Source organism: Phacochoerus africanus, chromosome 8 (assembly GCF_016906955.1).
Source record: "Phacochoerus africanus isolate WHEZ1 chromosome 8, ROS_Pafr_v1, whole genome shotgun sequence".
Lineage (NCBI taxonomy): Eukaryota > Metazoa > Chordata > Mammalia > Artiodactyla > Suidae > Phacochoerus > Phacochoerus africanus.
Genome location: NC_062551.1, coordinates 131,325,154 through 131,350,107, shown reverse-complemented (window position 1 = coordinate 131,350,107; position 24,954 = coordinate 131,325,154). Strand labels below are relative to the sequence as shown.

Genomic DNA, 24,954 nt, shown 5'->3' with positions numbered 1-24,954 from the left:
AAACACAGATTATCTTTTCTTTTCATTCCTGCTCTGTGTTCCTGTGTTACTGTGCAATGGATGCTTTTTATGTTTTCAGTATTTTCTATACTATTTGTAGGACTGGAAGCCCACTGAGTACCCTGATCTTTCGATTGTTTCTCCTGTGTGTAGAGTTGGTGGCTTACATAATCATTCTCCTGTGCCACTAGAGGAATATTGTATTCTTTTGAGCTAACCAAAATTTTGTTCCATAGAGTCACTTTTGCTTGGATTTAGCATGGTTTCTGTTCTCAAATTAGAAAAGGAGTACAGCATCCATTCCCAAACAGTGGAATCAGAGCTGCCAAGAATTGTGTCTCTCTGGAGCCAGTTCCTGTAACCTAGTCTGTAGCTCAAGAACAGTGTTAAGAAAATATTATTTTCAGACTTTTAAGTGATTTCTTGCGCTGTTTAAGAAAGGAAAATGTGGATATCTTCTGGAACATCTAACTTTCAAAATTTTACTTTTTCAGTTCTCCAGAAGTATTGTACATTGTGTACTAAACTTGCAAATGGCTATACTCAGAGAAGTATTTTTTTCTTTTTAGTTCTTGTCCTAAAAAAAAAAAGCAAAACCACAGTAATTAATTTGCTGTTACCTTTCTAGATGTTTGCACGAGGCAGAAATAAGCCAATGCCTTTTTTAAAACTACTCCTTGATTAAGAATAGAAGTAATTAAAATTCCTATATACCGTACAGTAGTGACACACTATAAATTGCATGATTTTCACTAATATTATTATTAATGCAAAGGATCTTTTTAGATTGTTCTGATCTTATTTAGGACTGTGTGTCTCCTTAATCTCTTTTCTTCATTTTCCTGTCCTTTTGTTTCTTTTTGCTTCTGTCCATTATAACCATCCCTTATAACTGGTTTTATTTTAAGCTTCTAGCTTTCATTTTCTCCTTGTTTTAATAGTGTTTTGGTACATTGTAATATTTGCGTATTCTTTTGACACTTTACTTCATTGATAAAAACTGTCACCATCAGATACTATTTAGTGTGTGTCTGTTACCACCTGGCTTTACGCCAGTTTCTACCCAGAACAAATTTTCTAGGAGCTTATCCATTCCAAACTGTTTCCCTCTTATTTAAAAAAATACTCAGAAAATTCCATGATCTTTGAAAATCTTATAATAAAACTTATCAGTAGAGTACATTATAAATGCTGTTGTTTGTTTTACTTTATATGTTTATAAGCAGGCACATGTATTATATTTGATTAGTAATTGAACGAATGTGTGTTTAAAAGAAGTCATAAGGATCTTGTAGGATAAAGGAGAATAATGAGATTGGAATTTCCGTATCCTACAGGCAGGATTGAGTTGATTTTTGTACCTTTTAATTTCAAATTATCATTAAGTTATTAAAATTATACCATAATTTCAGCTGTAAGTTTTATTTGAGGAAAAAATAACCATTACTAATTGAGTAAATTATTAATGAATAAACATAAAATTGTTCAAAATGAAATAGTGTGTCACTTCAGATACAGAGTATGTAGGCTTTAGTTTGTGTGGGTCTATTTCTTGTTTTTTGCAACCATGTTCTCCACTGATGTTAGTGGGTCATGTGCTTATGTTTGTTTTATAGAATAGTAAATACATTGTTATGAATTAATTTATGCAGTCTCTTAAGACCAGTTGCAGTATATATTTGTAATGAAGAATGCTAATTTGATTAATTTTATTGTATTTTTATATTTTTCTGGGTTAATAGAATTTTGGCTGATTGGACAGATATCTAACCTTTGGGTTTTCATAAAAATAATAATGTAAAAATATTTTGTTTTAAATGTTTTTATTTTATACACTTCATCAGTCATCAAAAATTTTATTTAAGTATTGTTTTTATTTTTAACCTTCGGGTGTTACTTCTCAATTTTCATTAGATTATAAATTATATATCCATTTTGTTTTCTTTAATGTAAGTGATGTCAGCTAAATCACAAATGAAGACTTTCTCATTTAATATTTTGCTCAGTAATGGCACTGTCATTTTAGTGTATCAAATAATAAAACAGGAATTTTCAATTAATGGAAAAAATATATACTTTCTACATCCTTTATCGAACTTAAGTTCTGTTTGAAATACATATTTTAAAATGTATTATTCCCATCCTTTGCATTTAATTGATTTATTTCAGTAAAGTCATCCTTTCCTTAAAAAAAAAAAAAGTATAGCTGTATATAAGGATAGTTTGAGAAGGCACAGCACTAATGATTTCTTTTATCCTCGTTTCCCCACCACGCCCTTCAGTTATTGATTCTAAGCAGGTATAATGTCGCTCTTCACTGAGGAGTAATTTTAGGACTAGTGCTTTACAAAAAAGAATTGTTCCATGTCAGTAACACTGAATTTCCTCTTTTTACTGGATATAGTCAGATTTACGCATTAATAGAGCAAGTATGTTTCCTGAAAGTAGTTAAATAGACCACATTGGATGGGGGGGGGTGTCTTAATGCAGAAGGTTTCCTATTGCAAAAATATTTGTGCAATATGTTTCTCCCTGGGGTAATTTCAGGCGGTCAGCGATTAATCCTGATGAATTATTGTAATTTTAAAAAATTAATCAAGCTAAGGCATCTTAATGAAATGTGCAACTACAGTATCTTTGGGTAATCAGTTTGGAGATGCAGTATTAGCACACCCTAATGCATTTTAATAAGGGAAGAGAGAGAATGACAGACATTAATCTGGTCACTTTATGAAATTCAGGCAGCATACTTCAAAGCCTATATATAATCTAAAATAGTATTTTATGGTTTGTAATTATTAGAATACTATTTACCAGCAAGAATCTTATATAGCACCCTTCCTAACTGCATAATCCATTTCTTTAAACTTCTTAGAGGGAGGATTTTTATCTTCTGTAACTCTACTAATCAGGTTTGTTTTATGAAAGCATTTACCTTTTATGGGGTCTGTGGAATCAAGGTATTTGCTTTGAATGCTTGATATGATTGTTGTTGCATGCTAGCTTGCTTTTTGTGTAAACTGATGATGGTAGACAATGTCATAATAAGCTAACCATAATTCTTTCTTCCTTTTTCTCCTTGCCTACTGTGCTTGCTTTTTCCTTGTATGTATTTTGCTTACTTTTTTTAAAAATAGACTTAGTATTACAAGTTTGAGATATAAAATGTAAACAATTTACTAAGAATTTTATAATATGAAGTATACATAAATGCAAATAAGTAAATTTACTAATTATTAGTGGGGAAGAAAGGTACTACCTTACCCCACTCTTCAAAATAACTATTAAAATAGAGGAGGAGGTTTATATATTCCTGAAAAGGAGGCAAATTTTCTTGTAATTAAGGTGGACTTTCCTAGAAACAGAAAATGTAGTAGCAGAAAATTGAAACATGTACTGAGATGCATAATTATATATTTCTTCTGACATAAATATTTTTGAAAGATGTAACATCCATTTTCATTAGATCTGACCTAAGCTTCAAAATTGATTTTTATAAAGATATTTCCCTGTTGTTATGCTTGCATAATTTTAGTCAGTTCACTAATGAAGTCACATGATAAAATAAGTGGGGGTGATACACCTGTGCATGCATTTGTGTCTATAGCAAAGTAAAACTTAAGAATGCTGAGTGACTTTGGAAAGGCAAGAGTATGTATACCATGCATTAGCGAAGAGTTTCATTATTTATTCAGGTACACTAAGTGAAGCAACATGCCAACATACTTGTATTGCCTCCTTAATCTACTAAAATGATTGATCAATGTTCTTTTATGTAACTTTAGTATCTTTCTCCTGCTAGGTTTTCCTGTTGTGTGTTTCTCTTTATCCAAAGTAGTGCAGCTCTTATTCTTCCTATATTTAGCATCTGTTACAAATTCAGTCTTAGACTAATAGTCAATTTATTTTAATCTTTTTTCTTTTTTCCTTGCACTTTTTTTTTTTATTTTTCTTCCGATGCTTAAAATAGAAGTGGAGCAAAAAGGTAAATAACGTATACAGTTTGAACCCCAGCTCCCTGTTATGTGCCTTATGGATGTTACCTTCTCCCTTCCCTTCCCCCACAACACTCCTGACATTAAAGTATGATCAGCAGGATTTCATAAATGCACCTCATAAAGAAGTCGACTGTTGACAATGAAATTATGTGACTGCTAAATCTGGTGTTGGGGTCAAATTTCTGAAGTCGCGAGGGGGGAGCTGTCCTTTCTCTGTTCTTTTCACCTTTTATCTCTTTTTCTGACACCCTTGGATATTTTATTATTAAAGTGTCATCTTGCCTGGCTTCCAGAACCCACTCCATAGCATGCCATGGTTACAGGGTCTCCTGATCGTTTCATCACAGCTTTCCTTGTATTTACTTTTTTCTGCTTCTAATTGCATTTTCCGAATATTTACATTCCTTCAATTGAAGCACTTTTGTTTTCAGTCTGACTTCCGTAGAAGTTCTAAATAAGCCTTCACATTGGGTTTTTTGTTTTATTTTTGTGCTTTGCTTTTGGGGGCTTATAAGGGGGTTAAGGGAGGGGGAGGGCACAACGTTTGGACTAAAATAAAGTACTTTGCTCCCTGTTAGGCACAAAGCTCAAAGTTTTAAAGCATAAATTACCAAATTATAAGATAAAAACACATAGCAAAAAATACCAATTGCAAGCTCAGTTATGAGTGATAAACTTAGGTTTTATTTGTGAAGATAAGCCCCAGCCACTTTGTATGCTGGTACATTGATTATAGTAGCTTGAGGAAAGAAAGGTGGTCCTTGTATTAAGTATAAATTTGGAAAAATTGAATGTCAATAAAGTGAATTTTTCTCTTTTGATCTATAGTCATTAAAACTTGTATTTGCCTGTATAAACTTTTAACTTTGCGTAATTTTTGTCTTTTCTTTGTGACTGTTAGTTTTTGTGTGCCCTGGGACCTTGAAAGCAATTGTGGACTCACCATGTATATATGAAGCTGAACAAAAGGCAGGTGCTTGGTGCAAGGACCCTCTTCAGGCTGCAGATAAAATTTATTTCATGCCCTGGACTCCCTATCGCACCGATACTTTAATAGAATATGCTTCTTTAGAAGATTTCCAAAATAGTCGCCAAACAACAACCTATAAACTTCCAAATCGAGTAGATGGTACTGGATTTGTGGTATATGATGGTGCTGTCTTCTTTAACAAAGAAAGAACAAGGAATATTGTGAAGTTTGACTTGAGGACTAGAATTAAGAGTGGAGAGGCCATAATTAATTACGCTAACTATCATGATACCTCACCATATAGATGGGGAGGAAAAACTGATATTGACCTAGCAGTTGATGAAAATGGCTTATGGGTCATTTATGCCACCGAACAGAACAATGGAATGATAGTTATTAGCCAGCTGAATCCATACACTCTTCGATTTGAAGCAACATGGGAGACTGTGTATGACAAACGTGCTGCATCCAATGCTTTTATGATCTGTGGAGTACTGTATGTGGTCAGGTCCGTTTATCAAGACAATGAAAGTGAAACGGGCAAGAATGCAATCGATTATATTTACAATACCCGCTTAAACCGAGGAGAATATGTCGATGTTCCCTTCCCCAACCAGTACCAGTACATTGCTGCAGTGGATTACAATCCAAGAGATAACCAACTGTACGTGTGGAACAATAACTTCATTTTACGATATTCTCTGGAGTTTGGCCCACCTGATCCTGCCCAAGGTAAGAATGGTTGCTTGCAAATGTGTATGTCTTTTGTGAACAGCTTACTTTTAAGACTTCTAAATTTTCTTTTCCCTTTCATGGTTAAAGGGCAAATGATAATGCTGTGCCATTTTCAGTGGTCTCACAGTGTGTACACTTTAGCGTTACTGTGGTTCATTTTCTTTAAATGTTGGTTTCAAAAAATTGTAACGTCCTTGGGCAGTTTAGATTTTCATTGCTCAAAATGTGATGCCTGCTACAAACCTGTTAGCTTTGTGTGTTTTTTTCTACCTGACTTCTGAATTGAGTATAATCTATGTGCAGACCTTTTAACTTCTTGGCGCCAGTGGTCAAAGGAAATGTATGTTAGGAAGTCCCAGGAGAATGACTAGGCTTGATGCACAATGCCAGGCATACGTGGTCTAAAGTTTTGGTGTCTGCTCTCTGGGTTGGAGAAGGAGTTATTCAACATTTTACTAGATCATCATGTAAAATTACATACTTTTCTTAACTAACAAATTTGTGATGGTTTTAGGTCAATATTTCTGTGACTGGAACTGTTACACATAGGCTATATATTAAATGATTCCAAGTGTTGATTTATAAAGACAGAACTGCTACTATTTTTTTTGGATTTGTGTTCTCTTTATGGAGGATCATTACCTAATGTATTTTTGGAAATACATTATTTTAGCTCATCAAGTGAATTAATTTCTGCAGTGAATAATTTTTGAGGGGAAATTAAATGAATATTTCATTAAAGTAAGATTACCTTATACTCGTGATAAAAGAATGACCTATTAATATATTATTATTGAGCTTTGACTAATTATAAGTCTTTTCTATTTGGACAATAATATTTGTTTTTTAAAGATCTGAATTAATATTTCAATTTTCTGAGTTAATTGGAATTTTCACATTATTGAATTACCTCAGAATTGTAGGAACAAGAATATTTTTTGAAGTGGTTGAATCAATCTATTCAACAAGGTGGAACAGAAATTAATGTCTTTTTCTTCTGTTAAAACCATGTACATTCACATACTTAAACAAAACTACATATACACACATATATTTTAAGGCATAATGTTACTAAATGCCAAATATTGTCATAGGGTTAGGACCTCAAAAGCAGAAGCCTTTTGTAGTTAAACTTGTAATTTGCGTCATAGAATACCAAAATAGATAATTTTTGTCCATAACCTAAGAGCATAATGACATAGGACTTAGGGCAAACTCTTTTTTTTTTTTTTTTTGTCTAATTCATGTACATCTAGAATTTGTTGGCTTAAAATTGTAACAATGTCCGACTGTTAAACTTTCAGCAATGAAATCTTCTGTTATGGCATAAATGTCTTTATTGATAATATCTTAGTATTCTTTATTTTTAAATTCAGGTATTCTTCCTCTTGAGACCAGCAATTTGGGATAGCTCCTCTATCCCAGTGGTTTTTCTAAAAGCTGGTGCCATGCTTCTCTATCCTATAGGTTTGTAAAAGGCCAAGGTCAATAACTGACAAAATTTGACGTGGTTGTAGATACTTGTATTCATCTTTTTTCTATAACCTGTGTTACCCTCACGGCCATTAAATTTGTTTGGGGTGGCAGTAAATCTCTAAAAGAAAAAAAAATTGTTAAATGCAAACTCATAATCAAGCAGCACTTGATGCTGAGTACAAATTTAGCTCAACAAAGAAACATTGCCCCTCCTCCATGTCACAAGTGCTGTATTCAATACAAGATGGGTAATGTCATTTTCCATGTGTGACTTATGTTCTAATAAGTAATTTGATCCATTTCAGATGAAAAAAAAATCTTTGATGATTTAGATGCTTTTTGGAAAATGCAGTTAACTAGCTTTGAAATTGAGAAATTTGGACATATTTTGGTAACTGTTTCTACAGCTTAGTTTTGTTATCCTAAATAGTTAGCCATTCTTACACATTCCCAGAAAGTAAAAATCATATTGACCCCTTATTAAGCTCTTAATGGTAAAAGTTTTATTTGACCTAAATTTTTCTTGCAGATTTTTGAATTATTTTCCCTTCTCTTGCTCTTTATGCTTTATTTTTGACTGCTTTTAGAGAGATTCCTGCTTAACTCATCTAAGACGTGTGCTGGTATAAATGTAGACGAGGCCTTACGGAAACTATCCTGGCCCATACATTTAGGTCAAACCAATAAGCCATTGTAAGCAAGTCTTATGTACTGGATTGGCTACCTTGTATGTAGCCAAGGTATTCATTGTGCTGTAAAGTGGATAATTTTTCATTGTAGACTATTTCATACTGTATTAGCTTTAATACTTTTTCCCATCTATAAATTCAAGCCATTTATTTCTAACAGCACAAGTGTATTATTGCTTTGCCTTGATGATGTTTTCAAATACATCTTTCTTTTTTCTTTGACTTTTTAGTGTTTTGCGATTATGGTTAATTTGCTCCATTTCCTTAAACTAGGTCTGTTTTTCCTCTTTTACTTTCTTCCTCTGGGCTTGCAAAAAACCCATTTTAGTCATATATTAATTCTTTTCTGTGTCTTAGTTTCAATGCTTTATAGTTACTTAATACTTCTGCAGATCTCATATCCCAAATATTATTGAAAAATATCGTCTTGGGTTTTGACAGTTTCTGAATATCTGTAATCATGAAGTATGACGCTTAAACATGAGGGGAAATGTAATCAAGAGGCCAGTTAAGCTTATTACGTAGGAAGTGTTTATCATTGAATGCGTATTTCTTAAAACTCCTTTCCACTGATGAGGAATGCCAAATAAAAGATGATCATTGCTTTCAAACATTGAATAAGGATAAATGTAATAAATCTGCAGTTTCGCCTTACCAGACTACAGACTCATTCTAGCTGGAGTTCATTCAGTGAATAATGGGTGAGTTTTTGGATTTGAAAGAGAGAAATAACTGCCCTTAGCATAAATACATATTGTCCTTAAAATCTTTTCAGACAGGAAAAAAGTTGGTAATAAAGAACAAGTTCTTAGTAAATACCCTCATTGGAAATACTAAATACCCTTAGTAAAAACCATTCTGTATGTGCTGTAGAAATCATGAGTACCTATTGAATATATTTATAAGGATTATTGGCACCATTTCTAGGTCTCGGTCATCAAAGGATAGTAGTAGGCAGAATGCTAAGTCAGTTAATCTATATGTTTGATATGCGGTCCTGGTAACTTCTGGGCTCTGCGAAGTAGGGTTTAGATGACGATAAAATTGTATTGTGAGTTCCATGTTTTCTGTTACCACTTAGAGAATCTTCTTGAGTTTTGACCCTTTGGCACATATGAAACTTTATTGCTCCAGTATTTTATGTTATTTTCCCAACATTTTTTCTTCTTTTCATGATTTATGCAAAACACAGTGTCAGTTAAATGCTCCAAAGTAAGGACAAATTGCTTTGGGAGTGCCATACTTCCCCAGAGTCTATGAAAATATTTTACCTAGAAAAATAAGTTCATAACATTTAAAACTAGGGACAAGTGACCTGAACAAATTGGTTAACCTTATCCACTGCTCAGTTTTCCTGTCTGTAAGAGGAAGATAATCATATTGCCTACTTCATGGGGTTGTGGTAAGGATTAAATAAGATGATCTGATGATCCATGAATGGTGATTAACAGAGCATCTGGTGCATAAATGTTGAATAAGTGTAAACCTTTATCATTATGGGATGCCCTGTTGTGACCTGTCTTCACCTAAGTAAAAAAAATAATGATTTTTAGAAATACCGCTGCATTCCTAAATTAGAAAAACTTACTTTCCTTGAAGTTGCTAAACTTTGTCCTTATAAAATCTTATAGTTGTCCTCCTAAAGGGTTTAATTTTGTCACTTAAAGTTGACTTTCATTTTATTTTCATATCCCAATATTTCATTGATTTACCTTTGAAGAATGTGTTGCTTCCTTTTAAACTTCTTTTGATGAACAAAAGGTAAAAAGGTATGAGAATTTATTATCAATAACACATAGAAACAAGCTATAGAATGTTGCATGAAATTTTGTGTGTTTAATAGACATCATTTTATTGCCTACCTTCACTCATTTATTATCAATCTTTACTGATGCTTAGCTAACAGGTCACTAATTATAGTATTGTTAATACATATTTCAGTGATTAAATATGTACTAATTAGTATAGATGTCAAGGGATACATCAGATTGTGTAGCACTAAACTATTTTGCTCTGCCCTTTTCTCTCTGTGCTTGGATTCCCCACTCCCCTTTAAGATTTGATTCCGCAGCATTCATTTGACACTTCTGCAAAAGATTGTGATGCTTTTGACAAATGTTAATTGAGAAAGCACTGAAAGCCTGGCTGCATTGTAATCAAAAGAAAATTACGAGGTTTAACAAGATGTCAGGAAAGTGCTTTACAGAAAGACAGGTTTGAATAGGTTTCTGCAGCAGCTGGTTAGGCATGATGTTGGACTAGTGTACACAGCCTTCTCTCATATGGTCAGTGACTTGATGCCCTGGAAATAAAACACTTGATTAATAAGTTTCTCTTGCAATGGAATGAAAAAGTGTGTAAAAAGTATGCCTTGCAACTTATTCAAGACGTATGTCACTACTAAAGAACTAGAAATAGGTGCACTCTTTCTGATTAACTTGTTTTTGGACTAGAACTTAAAATAGTAATTGTGTCAGTGATAATATGAACTTGTTTTCCAATAAATTTTGATGTTCTAGTTTGTTTCTTATGTATAGCAAAAGTGTAAAGTAAGGTAATGTTTTATAAGATTATTTTAAGAAATAGTTATTTTAAATTTGCTCTACTCAAACAATTTAAAGGCTCACATGTATAAGGTCTTAAGAGTCAGTATTCTAGAAATACTGATAAAAATTTAGTGTGATCACCTAATAGATTTTAATCAATACCATTAAATTTTACTGACAATTTTTGTTAATTAAATGACAATAAATGAAGAAAACGTGTCATTTTTTTTTAACCGAGTAGATTTAACAGTTTAAAAGTAAGGTTGGAAGTCCAAAATAACCTTAAAATTGTTTTCTTTTTAAATTTCTACTTCTAAATGGATAACTCCCTGTTAAGGGCCAGTAGGATATGTGGGGTTGGTTTTGAATTAGGCAGATTTGATCCAACCTGTTATCTTGATAGGAGATTGCATTATCACCTCTGACCAGAAATAGTTGCTTTTTCATACTACGGTTTTAAAAGTGAATCTTCCACAGCCTCAGATGTTTTCTTACGGAAACAGCAAAAGCATGCCAGGCACATCTTCTGTTTGAATCTAATCAGGCATGCTCAAAAGGCTCTCAAGCAAGAATGGGCTGCTGGGTGGAAAGATGTCACAGTATTTGTTTTCCCTCAAGACGTAAAGATGGTGACCTGAAATTTTCTCTCGTCCTGATTATATGTAATGGTCAGACTTTTGCTGATACTTTGAACTTCATTGCTCTAGTGTATGAGTTTATATAAGAAAATGACTTTTCTAAATGACTGAGTAGGGACGTAATCTTTTGGATATGTACATGGAACCGTTCTCTGAAACTGTCCTTCATTTCCTGTTAGATGACATGTGATAAAATTATACATAAACAGTATAATCAGATACTTCATTGAGAAGTAAGCCTAACACAGAGCCATAGAGCAAAATCTACAGTAATTCCTAATCTGCCATCGCTTAGCCAGCAATATGAATCGATTGGACCAAAGGAAGAGGTTTATTCTTCTGCCCACCTTGTAGAGAAATTCTCAGTAATTCTCCTTTTGTTGGTGTCGGGGTAGTTGGGTGGATGGGGTTTTGTGTGTGTGCGTGCACACTTTCACATGCAAGTGTGAGTGTGTGTTTGAGATTAACATACTCATCTTTTTTCCATAGTGCCTACCACAGCTGTGACAATAACTTCTTCAGCTGAGCTGTTCAAAACCACAGTATCAACCACAAGCACAACTTCACAGAAAGGCCCCATGAGCACCACTGTAGCTGGATCGCAGGAAGGAAGCAAAGGGACAAAACCACCTCCAGCAGTTTCTACAACCAAAATTCCTCCTGTAACAAATATTTTTCCCCTGCCAGAGAGATTCTGCGAAGCATTAGACGCGAGGGGGATAAGGTGGCCTCAGACACAAAGGGGAATGATGGTTGAGCGACCCTGTCCCAAGGGAACAAGAGGTATTTCCTGTCAGATACTATAAATACAAGGTAAAATTTAGGTTAAGTAGGTTCTGAATTACACTGGAGTGATTTTATTTGAGGAAAGAGATAATTACAATAGCTAACATTGTTCTTTCTGTTACTTTGGTAATCGAGCCTCTGTGGACATCTGAAAAGTGTTTAAACTATGAAAGTCATTTAAAGTCAGGCCCTGAATGACCTCTTAAAGACCTAGGTCAAGCCTGAGATTTTTGCCATTGGACTCTCTAGTGAGGCTGCCTTAACAGCTGTCATTCTCATTACAAGTATCATTTTGGATGAGTACCAAGAAAATCAAGGGCTTTTTGTTTGTTTGCTGTAAACGTCTGATATTTCTATGCAGACTTTATATTTACCATTTATATTCTGCATTAAACCCTGCTTTTTTGTCAGTTATTGTCAACTACTTCCATTAGCGTTTATTCAAAATTTAACACACAGAGTAGGATCATCATAGCTGATTTCCCGAATGCATGCAGAAAAAAATGGTTTCAATTTCACTGTTGTTTTCTACATCTGTTGTAGGAACTGCCTCGTATCTCTGCATGGTTTCCACTGGAACATGGAACCCTAAGGGCCCCGATCTTAGCAACTGTACCTCACACTGGGTAAATCAGCTGGCTCAGAAGGTTGGTTGGAACCTTTTAATATGATACACATTGGTGATTAAGGGCTTTAACTTCTAACATAAATAATTTAGCTTTGTATGTTAAAACCATCCTTCTTGCTCTTTGTTCAGTACAAAAGTAAAAAATTATGCATAGTTTTGTCTGTAAACTATTTATTCAAAGTTGCATATGTTTTAGGGCATGCTGTTTTCCATGTTAAGCTTTTTAATGAGTACATTCTTGCTTAATTTCATTCATACTTAGTTTATTCTCTTTCTTTTGATGTTTGTAAGACAAATAGTGCATTGGCCTAATACATCAAATATCATTAAGGTTGCAACTGAATCCACAGAATGCCAGCAGATGTTCATATCGCTGATGATTCTGATAGAATAACTAAAAATCACCTCAAAAGGCATTAGTAACTTTAATATTACAGTGTAATGCAGTGACATTTTAGTTTCTCCTTCACCATCCATCCTTCCGAAATGCAAGCAGTAGATAATAACCCTCAGTATTATACTGGCTATATTCTGACTTAAATTTCTGAATCATTGGATTAAATACATAAGATTTTCAACTAGCAGTTTAAAATGGTTGCAGTGAAATGAGAGGGCTGTCTGAAAAATGTCTTAAAGGATTTCTGATTTTTTTTTCCTTTTGTTTCTTTTAAATGTTGGTTAAAAATTTCTTTTTGAGGATCTAAGGAACTTTAATCATCTGAAATGAAAATGTTATTGGTCTCAGTTGCAGAGTTTGACATATTTGCAAATATTTTTTTTCCCACCACAACAAAGATACTTGGGAGATGAACAGGAAACCACAAATAGAACTAGATATCTTACTGAGATACTATAAACTGTCATTTCAGATCAGAAGTGGAGAAAATGCTGCTAGCCTTGCCAATGAACTGGCTAAACATACCAAAGGGCCAGTGTTTGCTGGGGACGTGAGTTCTTCAGTGAGGTTGATGGAGCAATTGGTGGACATCCTTGATGCACAGCTGCAGGAGTTAAAACCTAGTGAAAAGGATTCAGCTGGACGGAGTTATAACAAGGTAGGTAGAACTTTTCCATTGTTTTCAATTAGACATTTTGTTTGGCTGCTCTGGCTTCCACTAGCAGTTGACTGCCCAATTTCTGGTCCCCTGGACATACACATAGAAACAAAACTTCTAATTTGGTTCCTATAATTCACAAGAAAGAATGATAATTGGGAAAGGAGCAAGATGCATCCCCATCCCTCCAAACGATGCTAATTACCTGAAGGAGATCTTAGTTGGTGGCAGCCTTTGTCCTCCTGGTTGTGGTCGGTATTCTCACTTTAGAAGGCATTATCTGCACTGGGAGAGATTACGTGTTATACGATTCAGATCCTTTGTGTTAATACAGTTAGCTGTTGTGGTTATAACAAAATTGTGATGCATCTGTGAATGTTAGCTATTTAAGTTTTCAATGGCAGGTTTTGGGAGAAGGACAAGTTTCCTTTGCTAGAAGTGTGGCTTGTAAGTGCTACTAATTTTTTCCTACCTGGACAAAAATATGATTACTTTAATCATACTATACAGTGTTTATATGAGATTCATATTATCCATAATACGTGGCTGAAATGGCTTCGTAGGTTTTTTCTTTCCTTTTCATCACCTATTTTGTCTCTAGTTTTATCAAGATCCTTTGGATTAGTACATTTAGTAAAATGTAGCTAAAAACTGAATAAACAATCATGGCAATCAGTATAGAAACACATAATAAACACTGAGCTCAGGAACACCAGCTTAATTTTTGAGGATTTCTTCTTTCCTCATTTTCAACAGATAAAAATCTAACCTCTGATTTTCTTTTCTTTTACTAAAAAGCTCCAAAAACGAGAGAAGACATGCAGGGCTTACCTTAAGGTATCTCTCCTGTGCTGTTACCCTGCTTTCTCCCTTCTTCAGCTGCCTGCTACGCTTTATCATCCTGCTGCATGATCCAATGTATTTCAGTCTTTGATAATTATATAATGTGCCCCATATCAGCTGTACAAATGTTGGCCTTTCACAGGTATATTCCTCTCAGAATAAGCAAATGATTCTTTTTATAATTTTTGCTGTTTTTCCACTCAGCCAAACATACAAGAATTTTAATGAAATATCCTCTGAATTGGAAAGTGACCATAAAGTCTCTTTATTTTCTGTTGTCATCTCTGTGGATTAAAAAACATCTTGAGTAAAACAGCTATGATATATTCTTGGCAGTTTATCATATCAAAGACTGTGTAGTCATAATGTATGTGCATGGAAAAGTCACTGCTTTCTTATCTCTGTGGTGTACTCAAATAAAATAGGCTTTGTCATGAAATTTTTAGGAGTCATTTCTAGAATCAGGTTGATATGGGGATGGATTACTAGAAATGACATAAATAATGTGACAGTACTATTGATATACATTATTTGTTGGTTTTTGTTGGGATAATAGAAACAGAAAGCCACCATTTGGCCCAGAATCCTTGTCCACTCCAGCCTGTTTTTCTCCTTGGTATATCCAAATAAAATAGGAAGCACTGCAGCTAACAGTGAAATTATGCCATTCTAGTTTTGTGCAATAGATCCAAATAATAATACCACATTGCATTTTATTTTAGAAGTTCCTTTTGCTGGAGATTTTTTTTTTTTTTTTTTTTTTTTTTTAGGGCTGCACCCGCAGCATGTGGAAGTTCCCAGGCTAGGGGTTGACTAGGAGCTACAGCTGCCGGCCACAGCCACAGCCACGCCAGATCCGAGCCGTGTCTGCAACCTACATCACAGCTCATGGCAACCCCGGATCCTTAACCCACAGAGGTAACACCAGGAATCGAACACACGTCCTCATGGATGCTAGTCAGGTTCGATAACCACTGAGCCTTCACAGGAACTCCTGAGATAATTACTTTCTAACCTTACTCATCGGGGGACCATATTCCTAGCAAATCGAACCTTGAAGAGCTAATCCACATATGTATGCAAAGCAAACCAAAGAACTTTGTGGTTTTGTAGAACAAAGGTTATGATCATTTAAAAGTCGTGACATCATCAATTTCAGTTGAAAGGGTCTAGAGAAAATAAAGAATAGCGTTTGACTAGGTAGCAATAGACATTATTAGATCTGAGAACTTTATTTTGAAAGCCCCTTATTAGCTTGTTTAATGGGGGCAAAGAAATACATTCTGACGTGTACAGAATATGTCATACTGAAATTTTCAGCTCACCTTTAAGGTATTAGTTGATATGTGAAACGTAATAATTGGTGTGTTACCCAGAATATATATCTCAGTGAGCAAAGAATAGCTTTTTTTCTTTGGCAGGGAGACTACTTCAGGAATATGATTAGGCTAATGATCATTTTGATTCCACTGGTAAAATACAAATGATAATAGATAAGGAGCATTTCAAATGAATAAAAGCATGCCATCAGCGAGTTTTGTGTATAGGCAGTAAATTTCAGCATGACCTTAATTTCTGACCAGTGTCATTTTCCGTATGTCTCAAATGAGCTTCTCTGTTCAGATAAGACTAATAAAACTTCTTAAATTACAAATCAGAAGCTGACTTACACTATGCAAATGAAGCGAGTTCCTGCTTTGTGACAGAGGATTCATTTGTAACTTAGATTAGAGGCTCCAGTCTGTATTTCTTGGTAACTAATGAATCTGGCCTCAGCAGACCAATTTCTGTTCCACTCTAGTTAATGGCTGCAGCAGGATCAGTGTGAGCATTTTGACTATTCTCTCTCCCATTAGAGAGAGAAAAAAGCCTTTAATGCCACTTGCAAGTATCTTCTACCTGCCAGGAAGGTCATAGTGACTCACATGGCAGACAGAACAGGATATTAAGATGGATTGAGCTAATTAATCTTACTCTTGACAGTGGCCTCAAACAACTTTTCCCCCTGCTCATTGGAGTATAATACCTCAAACCATCCGTTTTTGTTGTTGTTCTTTGTACAGTGTATGTTCTTTTTTTTCTTGGTGATTACCAGTAGGTCAGAACAATTTATATTTGGGCTTAATGACACATTATAACTAGGTAAATGGAAAAGAGTAAATAAACAGTGATTTTACCTGTCCAGGCCTTAGACAGTATACACCTGCAGTTAAGTATCACTACTAAAGCCTGCCTTCAATTGCTTGACTGACTGGGTTACTTTTTTATTTAATGTGCTTTTCGTGGCAATAAACTAAACCTAGATGTATGAATATTTATAACTTGGATATTTATGAAGAGTTTATTTTTCCTTCCTGTTTTCATTGTTAGTACAGGCTTTAAATATTTTGATTGTTCTCTTGATCCCCTTTTTAAACAGACCATTGTTTATGAATTAATGCATACTCTCAAGTGTTATTTAGATGGACAGGGAATTGAAAAAGTGAGAATGTTCACAGATGATTTACACAGTTTGCAATCATCTTAGTTTTCTTACCAACAATAATACGTAGACAATATTATAAGGCCCAATTTTAGTTATTATTCTAGTTCAGGTCCCAAAAAACAATATGATTTAATTTTCAAGCATAAATATTAGGCTATTCTATCAACATCGGTGTTCTCTTTAGAACATTCAGGTCTTGCGATTATAGGTAGGAGCGACCATGCATATCAGAGTAATACTTCACTTTAAGAGTTGACACTCATTTTATTTTTCTTCAACAATTGAGCTATAGTTAGATAAACAGAAAAGAGTCATTTCTTTATACTTAGTCCTTATAATCCAATAGAAGTCTTCTAATCTTCAGTTAATCCTATTTTTGAAAGGCTCAGACATCAGGTTAGCTAGATGTATGTTGTCCAGGTGTTCTTCCATAAGAGTAAATCATCATGACAGATATATATTACAGTTGTCACTAGTCAGTGATTGAAAATCACCTTGGTACCAAAGGCAGTCAAAATTCACAATCCTTTTCTAATGGATGCAGGCCATTGTTGACACAGTGGACAACCTTCTGAGACCTGAAGCTTTGGAATCATGGAAACACATGAATTCTTCTGAACAAGCACATACTGCAACAATGTTGCTGGATACATTGGAAGAAGGAGCTTTTGTCTTGGCTGACAATCTTGTAGAACCAACTAGGGTCTCAATGCCCACAGAAAATATTGGTGAGTGAATCTCTTGTCAGGTTTAATTTTGATTTAGAATAGATGTTGAAGAGAATAATGCTTCCATTCTGAATCTTTGTGGCTATTTCCCAGTGCCAGACTTTTCTTTTGTCAAATTATTTTTTCTATTAAAAAATAGATATTATCGATCATGGTCCATAAAATTAATGCAGAAGCCAGAAATATGTCCTGTGTCTTTTAAAAGTTGTTTTTTTGTGTTTTTTTTTTCCAACTGAAAAATCATTAAAAGAAAAAAGTGTTTAGAGTATGTAAATGCCAGAATATGGATTAAGTAATGAAAGTGCTTGCTATGGACCTGTGGTACAGTGCTTTTCCATTTTATATAATATGTTCCTAATGAATTTAAATTACTTTCTGGAATGTGTTCTTCCAGTCAGATATTTTAGACACACAAAATTTGAGCCAAATGTTTATATTAAACACAATTGCCTTCAGGTGAAAGTATGGTCGGTGAACTATATCTTCCATAGTGCAGAATATCCATGCTTTATAGATTGCAAAATCACTGGAGATAGTTTCGAAGCATCATTTAGAATTTAAGTCCTGGCAGTGAGAGGTAGGAATTCACATTTGATGATATTTGAAAGAAATACAGTAGATACAATGAAATTATGTTCATTTAGGCTTGACTGATTTAGAATCATTGATTATCCAGTGGGGTTGATCTCAGATGAAGTTTATAGTACCCCTTAGTAAAGTAAAAACAGTTTGCCAAGCAGAAATGTGAAAAAACCCAAAAGGGAGCACAGACGACTCTTCCATATGAAGAGTGCCTGGAACAGCAGATGTTGAATGAAGTTTTGCTATCTGAGATGCCTTATCTCATTGCCTTATTGTACCAGGCCTAAATCATGGGACTTTAAAAATGCAGAAAATCCAGGTGTTTAGGAGAAATAGACATTAATCAAATTATGGTACCTGGACTTAAATTCAAAACCTTAAACTTATTTTAAATAACAGAAGAAAGAGGGTATTATTAAAATCATGTTTTTATTTACTTCTGTGGGATTTTGAAATGGTAAATAACTTTGAATGAAGTAAAAAATTTGGCCTGCCTCACTCTGAGATACCAGTCATTCAGAAAACGATACTCCGCCATAGCTTAGTAGAAATAGAAGATGAATAAAGTGCCTCCTTCCTGTCTAAAGCTTTCGTCATTTTTAAAGTTAATTTATTTAGTAGTCTAACAAAGTTCCTAAGATACACATTGAACAATTCTTCACATATGTCTCCAGGGATGTACCTCTAAGGGAAGTTAATGTAGACTTGATCATCTCGGAAGATAAGTCATAGAAAGTATTATTTGAAGGGGTGTATTGTGACCGAATTTGTTTTCTACATCTTCTAAAGACTGTTTTAAAACAAACAAAAAAACCCCAAACCCTAAAATCTCCCTCTTAAGCTCCTTCCAAGAGTGCAGGAACATTTGATAGGCCAGGTTGACTGTCTCTGCTCCCATCAGCTTCACATATGTGGAAAACACTATTATTAAATATGTCTGAGATTTTTTTTTCTCAGTTTGAGATTGGCCAGGAATATTTTTTCCCCAGTACCTGTGGTTTTCTGAGTTCTAAATGATTATCCTTCACACTGATATTCTAAAATGTTTAATTCAAATGAGAACATTGTGGGTAGAGATTCTTTTAGAGAGTAGTATACATTCTCAAAAATAATTCCCCGAACTTAGTGTGTATTTTATATTGATTACGCATAGTTATCAATAGGAATGTCATTTTGCATATTGCAATATATTTGTGTCTTTTATTTATGAGATATAAACAATTTACTGACAAATATTATCTATAATTTAGTATGGCATTCACCATTCAACCTTTTCCTAGGACTTGTTCTCTTTTTAGACATGAGCACTAAAATAGCCCATTGTCCCTTTATGTCCTCACTCTCTTGACAGTTCTTATCTAAATTTTGGGTGTAGCTATAGTGTCTTTGGTTATTAAGACAATTTGGTTTTCCTCTGTAGTGATTTCTCCTTGAATCCTTATTTTCATTTTATTATGGGATTTACCCTTATACATGACCTCATAAAAATGGTTTAGTTGTATGTTATAATTATATCTGATCATAACTTTTTAAAAGCTTTAAACTTTGAGGTATCATTTATATATGATAAGAGCAGCTGTTTTAAATGTACTGTGTTTGATGAGTTTTGACAAGCATAAACCCATACAACCAACAGTGTGGTCAATATTTTAACCACCTTAAAAGGGTCCTTTATAATCTTTGGCAGTCAGTCTTCTTGTACCCCAGCCCCAGGCACCACTGATCTGTTTTATGTCACTATAATTTAGTTTTGCTTTTCTTAGACCTTCCATTGAATGGACTCATAGACTACATTTTTTGATCTTGCCTCTTTTGCACAGTATAATGTTATTGAGATTTATCTACTTTGGTGCCAGCATCAGTAATTCAGTCCATTCATTGTCGGATTTCTATTATAAGGATACAACATTATTTGTGTATCTACTCAGTTACACATTTAGGTCACTTTCACTTTGGGGCTCTAATTAGTAAAGCTGCTATTTTCCCAAGCGGTTGTAGCATTTTATATTCCAAACAATAATTAGGGTTTCAATTAATCCACACCCTCACTAGCATTTATAATTGTTTTCTCAAATGTCTTTTTTTAATTAAATTTTTTTTATTAAAGTATAGTTGATTTACAGTGTTGTGCCAATTTCTGCTGTATGGCATAGTGACCCAGTCATACACATATATCATTCTTCTAATAGCATCTTCCATCATGTTCTATCCCAAGAGATTGGATATGGTTCCCATGCTGTACAGTAGGACCTCATTGCTTATTGCTTGCTGTCTTTTTAATTTTAGCCATTTTCATAGTTGTGGTGGAATCCCATTTTGGTTTTATTTTGTGTTTGTGTGATTGCTAACTTTTTGCTGAAAATTGTTCCCACTTTTCATGCACTTATTGGACATTCGTATGTCTTTTCGCGAAGTACCTGTGTATGTATTTTCCCATTTTAATTGGTTCTTTGACTTATTACTGGGTTATAAAGATTATTTATATATTCCCATATCTTTTGTTGGATATATGTACTCTCTTTTCCCTCAGTATGTGATTTTCCTTTCTACTTTTTAAATGATAGCTTCAGAGAAGCAAGTTTTAAATTTTGATTTAAAAAATCCTCATTACCCAGCTTCAACAACATCTAGCTAATCCCTTTTCACTTATTCTTTACACCATTGTATTATTTTAAAGCAAACCCTAACATTACATTATTACTATAAATATTTTAACATATAGCTCATATATATGTATATCATATATTGCTTTAAAAAACCCATAATGTCATTGTCATACTTTAAAAAAATTTTAAAAATAGGTTCAAAAAATAAAAAGGGAGTTTCACTTATTTGATTTTTGTAAATTTATTAATTCTTAATTTGTTTTAACCAGAATACCAATAAGTCCATGTTGTACATTTGATCGAAGCATTACTCCTATTGGAGAGGAAAAGTTTTCCGTACTCCTTTAGATTCTTTGCTGGTCTAAAAACCTCCAGTTTTAAATCTCACACACTCCCCCCCCCCCCTTCCTTCTAGAAGTTCCAAGGCCAGGGAGCAAACCCAAGCCACAGCAGTGACAATGCTAGGCCACCAAGGAACCCCATCATATTTTTCATACTTATGCATGTTGATAATGTTAATATCTAGTTCATTCATTTGCTCTAAGAATGCACCATAATTATTTAACTATGCCTGTGATAGTTTAGTAGCTTACACTTTTTTTGCTGATATAAGAAAAACTGCAGCGAAAGTTTTTCATGTTCTCTTCCTCCTATGTTTGTATCTTTAGAGCTGTATGCATACGCATACCCACACACACAACCTAGAAATAGTTTTTGAGTAATAGAGCATGGCTCTCTAACTTTCCTGAGTACTGCCAAATTGCTTTCTAATGTTATTTTACCAGTTTACATTCTCATCAGTAATATCATTTTCCCCCATCACTCTCTTTGCCAACTCTTGATTGTAGACATAAATTTTGTTATTCTAATAGATTTGAATTGATCACATTATAGTTTTAATTTGCAGTTCCCTGATTACTTAATGCATTTATTTGCTATTTTAATTTTCTCTCCTGTGAATTTGTTGTCCACAATTGTTTCTTGTTTATCTATTTTCTGTAGGTAATGCTTTCTGGAAACTAATTCTTGGAAGACTATATAGTTTGAAAATATTCTGTCTGTACTTCCTCTTTTTTACCTTGTTTATAGAATAATGATTCAGATTATCAGTCTGTTCTTTTTTTGGTACTCTGCTTAAGAAATTTTTCTCTACTTTGCAGTGATAAAAATTTTGTATGTTCTTCAGAAATGATAAAGCTTTGCCTTTTTACATTTGTATAAAATGCAATCCAACCTGAAATTTATTTGGTTTGTGATATGAATGAGGGAACTAATTTTATTTTTTTCCATATGGATAATAAGTTGTTTCACTGCTTTCAGTGCATACTCCATTCCTATCCCCAGTGGTTTGTAAAGATACCTCTGTCATATATCGAGTTTCTGTACATTGTTGCTTTTGTTTTTGTTTTAATAATATTGGTATCTGGTGAGTTCTTTCCACCCCACGAATGACCTTGGCTGCTTTTTTGGCTTGTCTCTTCCATGTGCATTTTAAAATCAGCTTGTCAAATTCCATGTACTCAGAAAATCTTGTTGGATTTTTTATTAGACATAGAATGGGTTTGTAGATAGATTTTGAAAGATGTGCCACAGATTAATCTGTTGAGTTCTCCCATATTGGACCATGATGAAGTTCTCCATTTGTTGTTAGGTCTTCTAAATAAAGTTCTACATTTTCCCCAATAATATCATGTACTTTTAAAATTAGGCTTATTCCTAGAAAAAGTGTACTATTTTTATGATAAATAGAATTTTTAAAATTACACATCCTAATTGTTGATTGATGTACAAGAACACAGTTAATTTTGCTGATTGCAGTGTTGCTAAATTCTTTTACTTTTGATAGTATATAGAATCTCTCTCACATTACTATGTAGTTAATTATATTTTCTGTAAACAATTAACAGATTGCTTTTTCTGTCCAGTCTTTGTACTTTTTGGTTTTTTTTTGAATTACTGCATCCACTAAGTCCTTTAGTAATATGCTAAATAAAACTTGAGATGGGAAAGTTCCCATTGTGGTTCAGCGATATTTAATCTAACTAGTATCCATGAGGATATAGGTTCAATCTCTGGCCTCAGTCAGTGGGTTAGGAATCTGGTGCAACCATGAGCTGTGGTGTAGGTCACAAGCGGGGCTTCATCCCAAGTTGCTGGGGCTGTGGCAAAGGCTGGCAGCTGTAGCTCTGATTGGACCCATAACCTGGGAACTCCCATATGCCACAGAGGCAGCCCTTAAAGGGAAAAAAGAAAGAAAGAAAGAAACTTGTGATGGGGATCATCTTGACTAAAAAAAAAAAAATGCTTCTGTAGGTTCGGATAGGAAAACCTTACCTTACAGTAAAACCTTTATATGGACAAGGAATATTTCTTTTATTCTTATTATTTTGTGAAGATTTTTTTTTATACCGAGTGTTGAAATTTGTTGAATTCTTTCTGTTAATATTTTTCTTATTTGACTTCTTAGTTTGGTAAATGACATTAATATATTTTCAAATGCATTGATTTCTATGTGTCTTTTTTATTTGAACTCAATTTGTTCAGGATATTATACAATAAAGATTTTTGCATACTTTAAATAAATGAGAATATCCTATAATTTCTCTCCTTGTGCTGCTTTATGCATCAAGGTTGTATATGTGTTGTGAAATAAGCTGAAAAACATTTTTTAAAATATTTCCTGGAGCAGCTTGTTTAAGATTCAATATATATTTAAACATGAATTCATTTTCTAAAATGGTCATAAACTATTGGGGTTTTTAATTTATTTTAGTCATTTTTATGTTTCTAGGAAATTTTCCCTTTTGTCTATTTATATTAAATTGATTGTTGCATCTCTAGTGAGATCTGTATTGATGATTCTGTTTTTTAAAGTTCAGACAAATTAATTCTTTACTGTGGACATGATTTTAATTAGTAAATACATAGTGATTGAAATTAAAATTTGGTAAGTAAATATTTGTTGAACGAAATCAACTCTTTTTCCATGTATATTCAGAACATCTTGTGAAAACTCAAAGGATTTTCTTCTTTCACCCTTCTTCTGCCTTGCTTTAAGAGTAATAGCTGAGAACCCCTTTCAGTGTGAGGGGGAGAGAGGTATATGTTAGATGTCTATTTTCGTCACTCATCTTATCACTTCATTTGCTTCCCACACACATGGAATCTGATCTGAGAGATCACCCCCATGCCGACCTGCTTCATCTTTCTAAGCATGGATAATAAAATAAGTATCTCAACCAGCTTCTGCAGCTGATTTCTAGGAGTTATATGACCCTCATTATAAACTTATATTTCAGGTGCATGACATGTGGTCTCATAGCTAATAAAAATCTCCAACGGTATGATTTCATATTTATAGCTCGTTATAAATTTCTTCAAAGTTGTGAAAATTCCTTAAAAAATAGCATCCAAGAGTTACTTGATAATGCTGTGGAACCATTTTTCTAAAAAGAGAGTAGATGAATTTGTCATACTGTGTGTCTGTACATGTGTACATACGAACCCCTATATACATATTTTTCTAAGTGTAGATATTCAGAGAAAAATTATGGGCCACATCTATTGAATTATGTGTTTTAAAAAAAACGAAATATCTGAAATTAATGAATTTTTCGTAGTTTCTCCCATTTCCTCAATAAATGACACGTTCTAATTACTGCTATCAAATAGATGACTTTAGTAGAAACAATAGTATTTTTTTCATTCTTTTTAAAAAATCATTTACTGATACAAAGTATTACAATCTTTATTAAAATTACAGTAGACAGCATTTATGTTGATGTTACTGCTACATATTTTGAATAAAGTTAAACAACATTGGTCTTAATCTATTATATAAATGTTCTTAATATTATGTATTGACTTCTTTTCTTTACATGTTTCCCAATGTTGCTACTTCATTTGAATTTTTGAACTTTGAATTATACTGCAGTGGTTGGTATAAAGTCCCACGTAGTACGTATTTTAAGCTTTGCAGGCCATGTAGTCTAAGCTGCAAATAGTTAACAGCTGTAGACAACACATTAATGGGTAAACATGGCTGTGTCTCAGTAAAACTTTATTTACCAAAACAAGTGGCTGTCCAGATTTGGCCCACAAGACCTACTTTGCCCAACTTGAATATGTAAAAATTGATCATTACTAGGAAGAATTAATGAAAAATTTTTAATGAAGGTAATGCCATACA

At 33.7% G+C, this 24,954-nt stretch overlaps 1 protein-coding gene across 17 annotated transcripts in view; it reads left to right on the top strand.

Annotated features, from left to right (window-relative positions):
- The window catches only part of ADGRL2 (adhesion G protein-coupled receptor L2), a 193,327-nt gene that overhangs the window by 140,743 nt on the left and 27,630 nt on the right, over window positions 1-24,954 (top strand). For 8 of the 17 annotated variants that reach the window (XM_047794252.1, XM_047794255.1, XM_047794253.1 and 5 more), the window contains exons 5-10: window positions 4,900-5,700; window positions 11,542-11,835; window positions 12,382-12,485; window positions 13,336-13,521; window positions 14,320-14,358; window positions 17,394-17,577. In XM_047794252.1, coding sequence (XP_047650208.1) covers window positions 4,900-5,700; window positions 11,542-11,835; window positions 12,382-12,485; window positions 13,336-13,521; window positions 14,320-14,358; window positions 17,394-17,577 — 1,608 coding nt within the window. The remainder of the gene's footprint in view (window positions 1-4,899; window positions 5,701-11,541; window positions 11,836-12,381; window positions 12,486-13,335; window positions 13,522-14,319; window positions 14,359-17,393; window positions 17,578-24,954) is intronic. The other 9 variants (XM_047794269.1, XM_047794254.1, XM_047794256.1 and 6 more) reach the window with 3 other exon arrangements.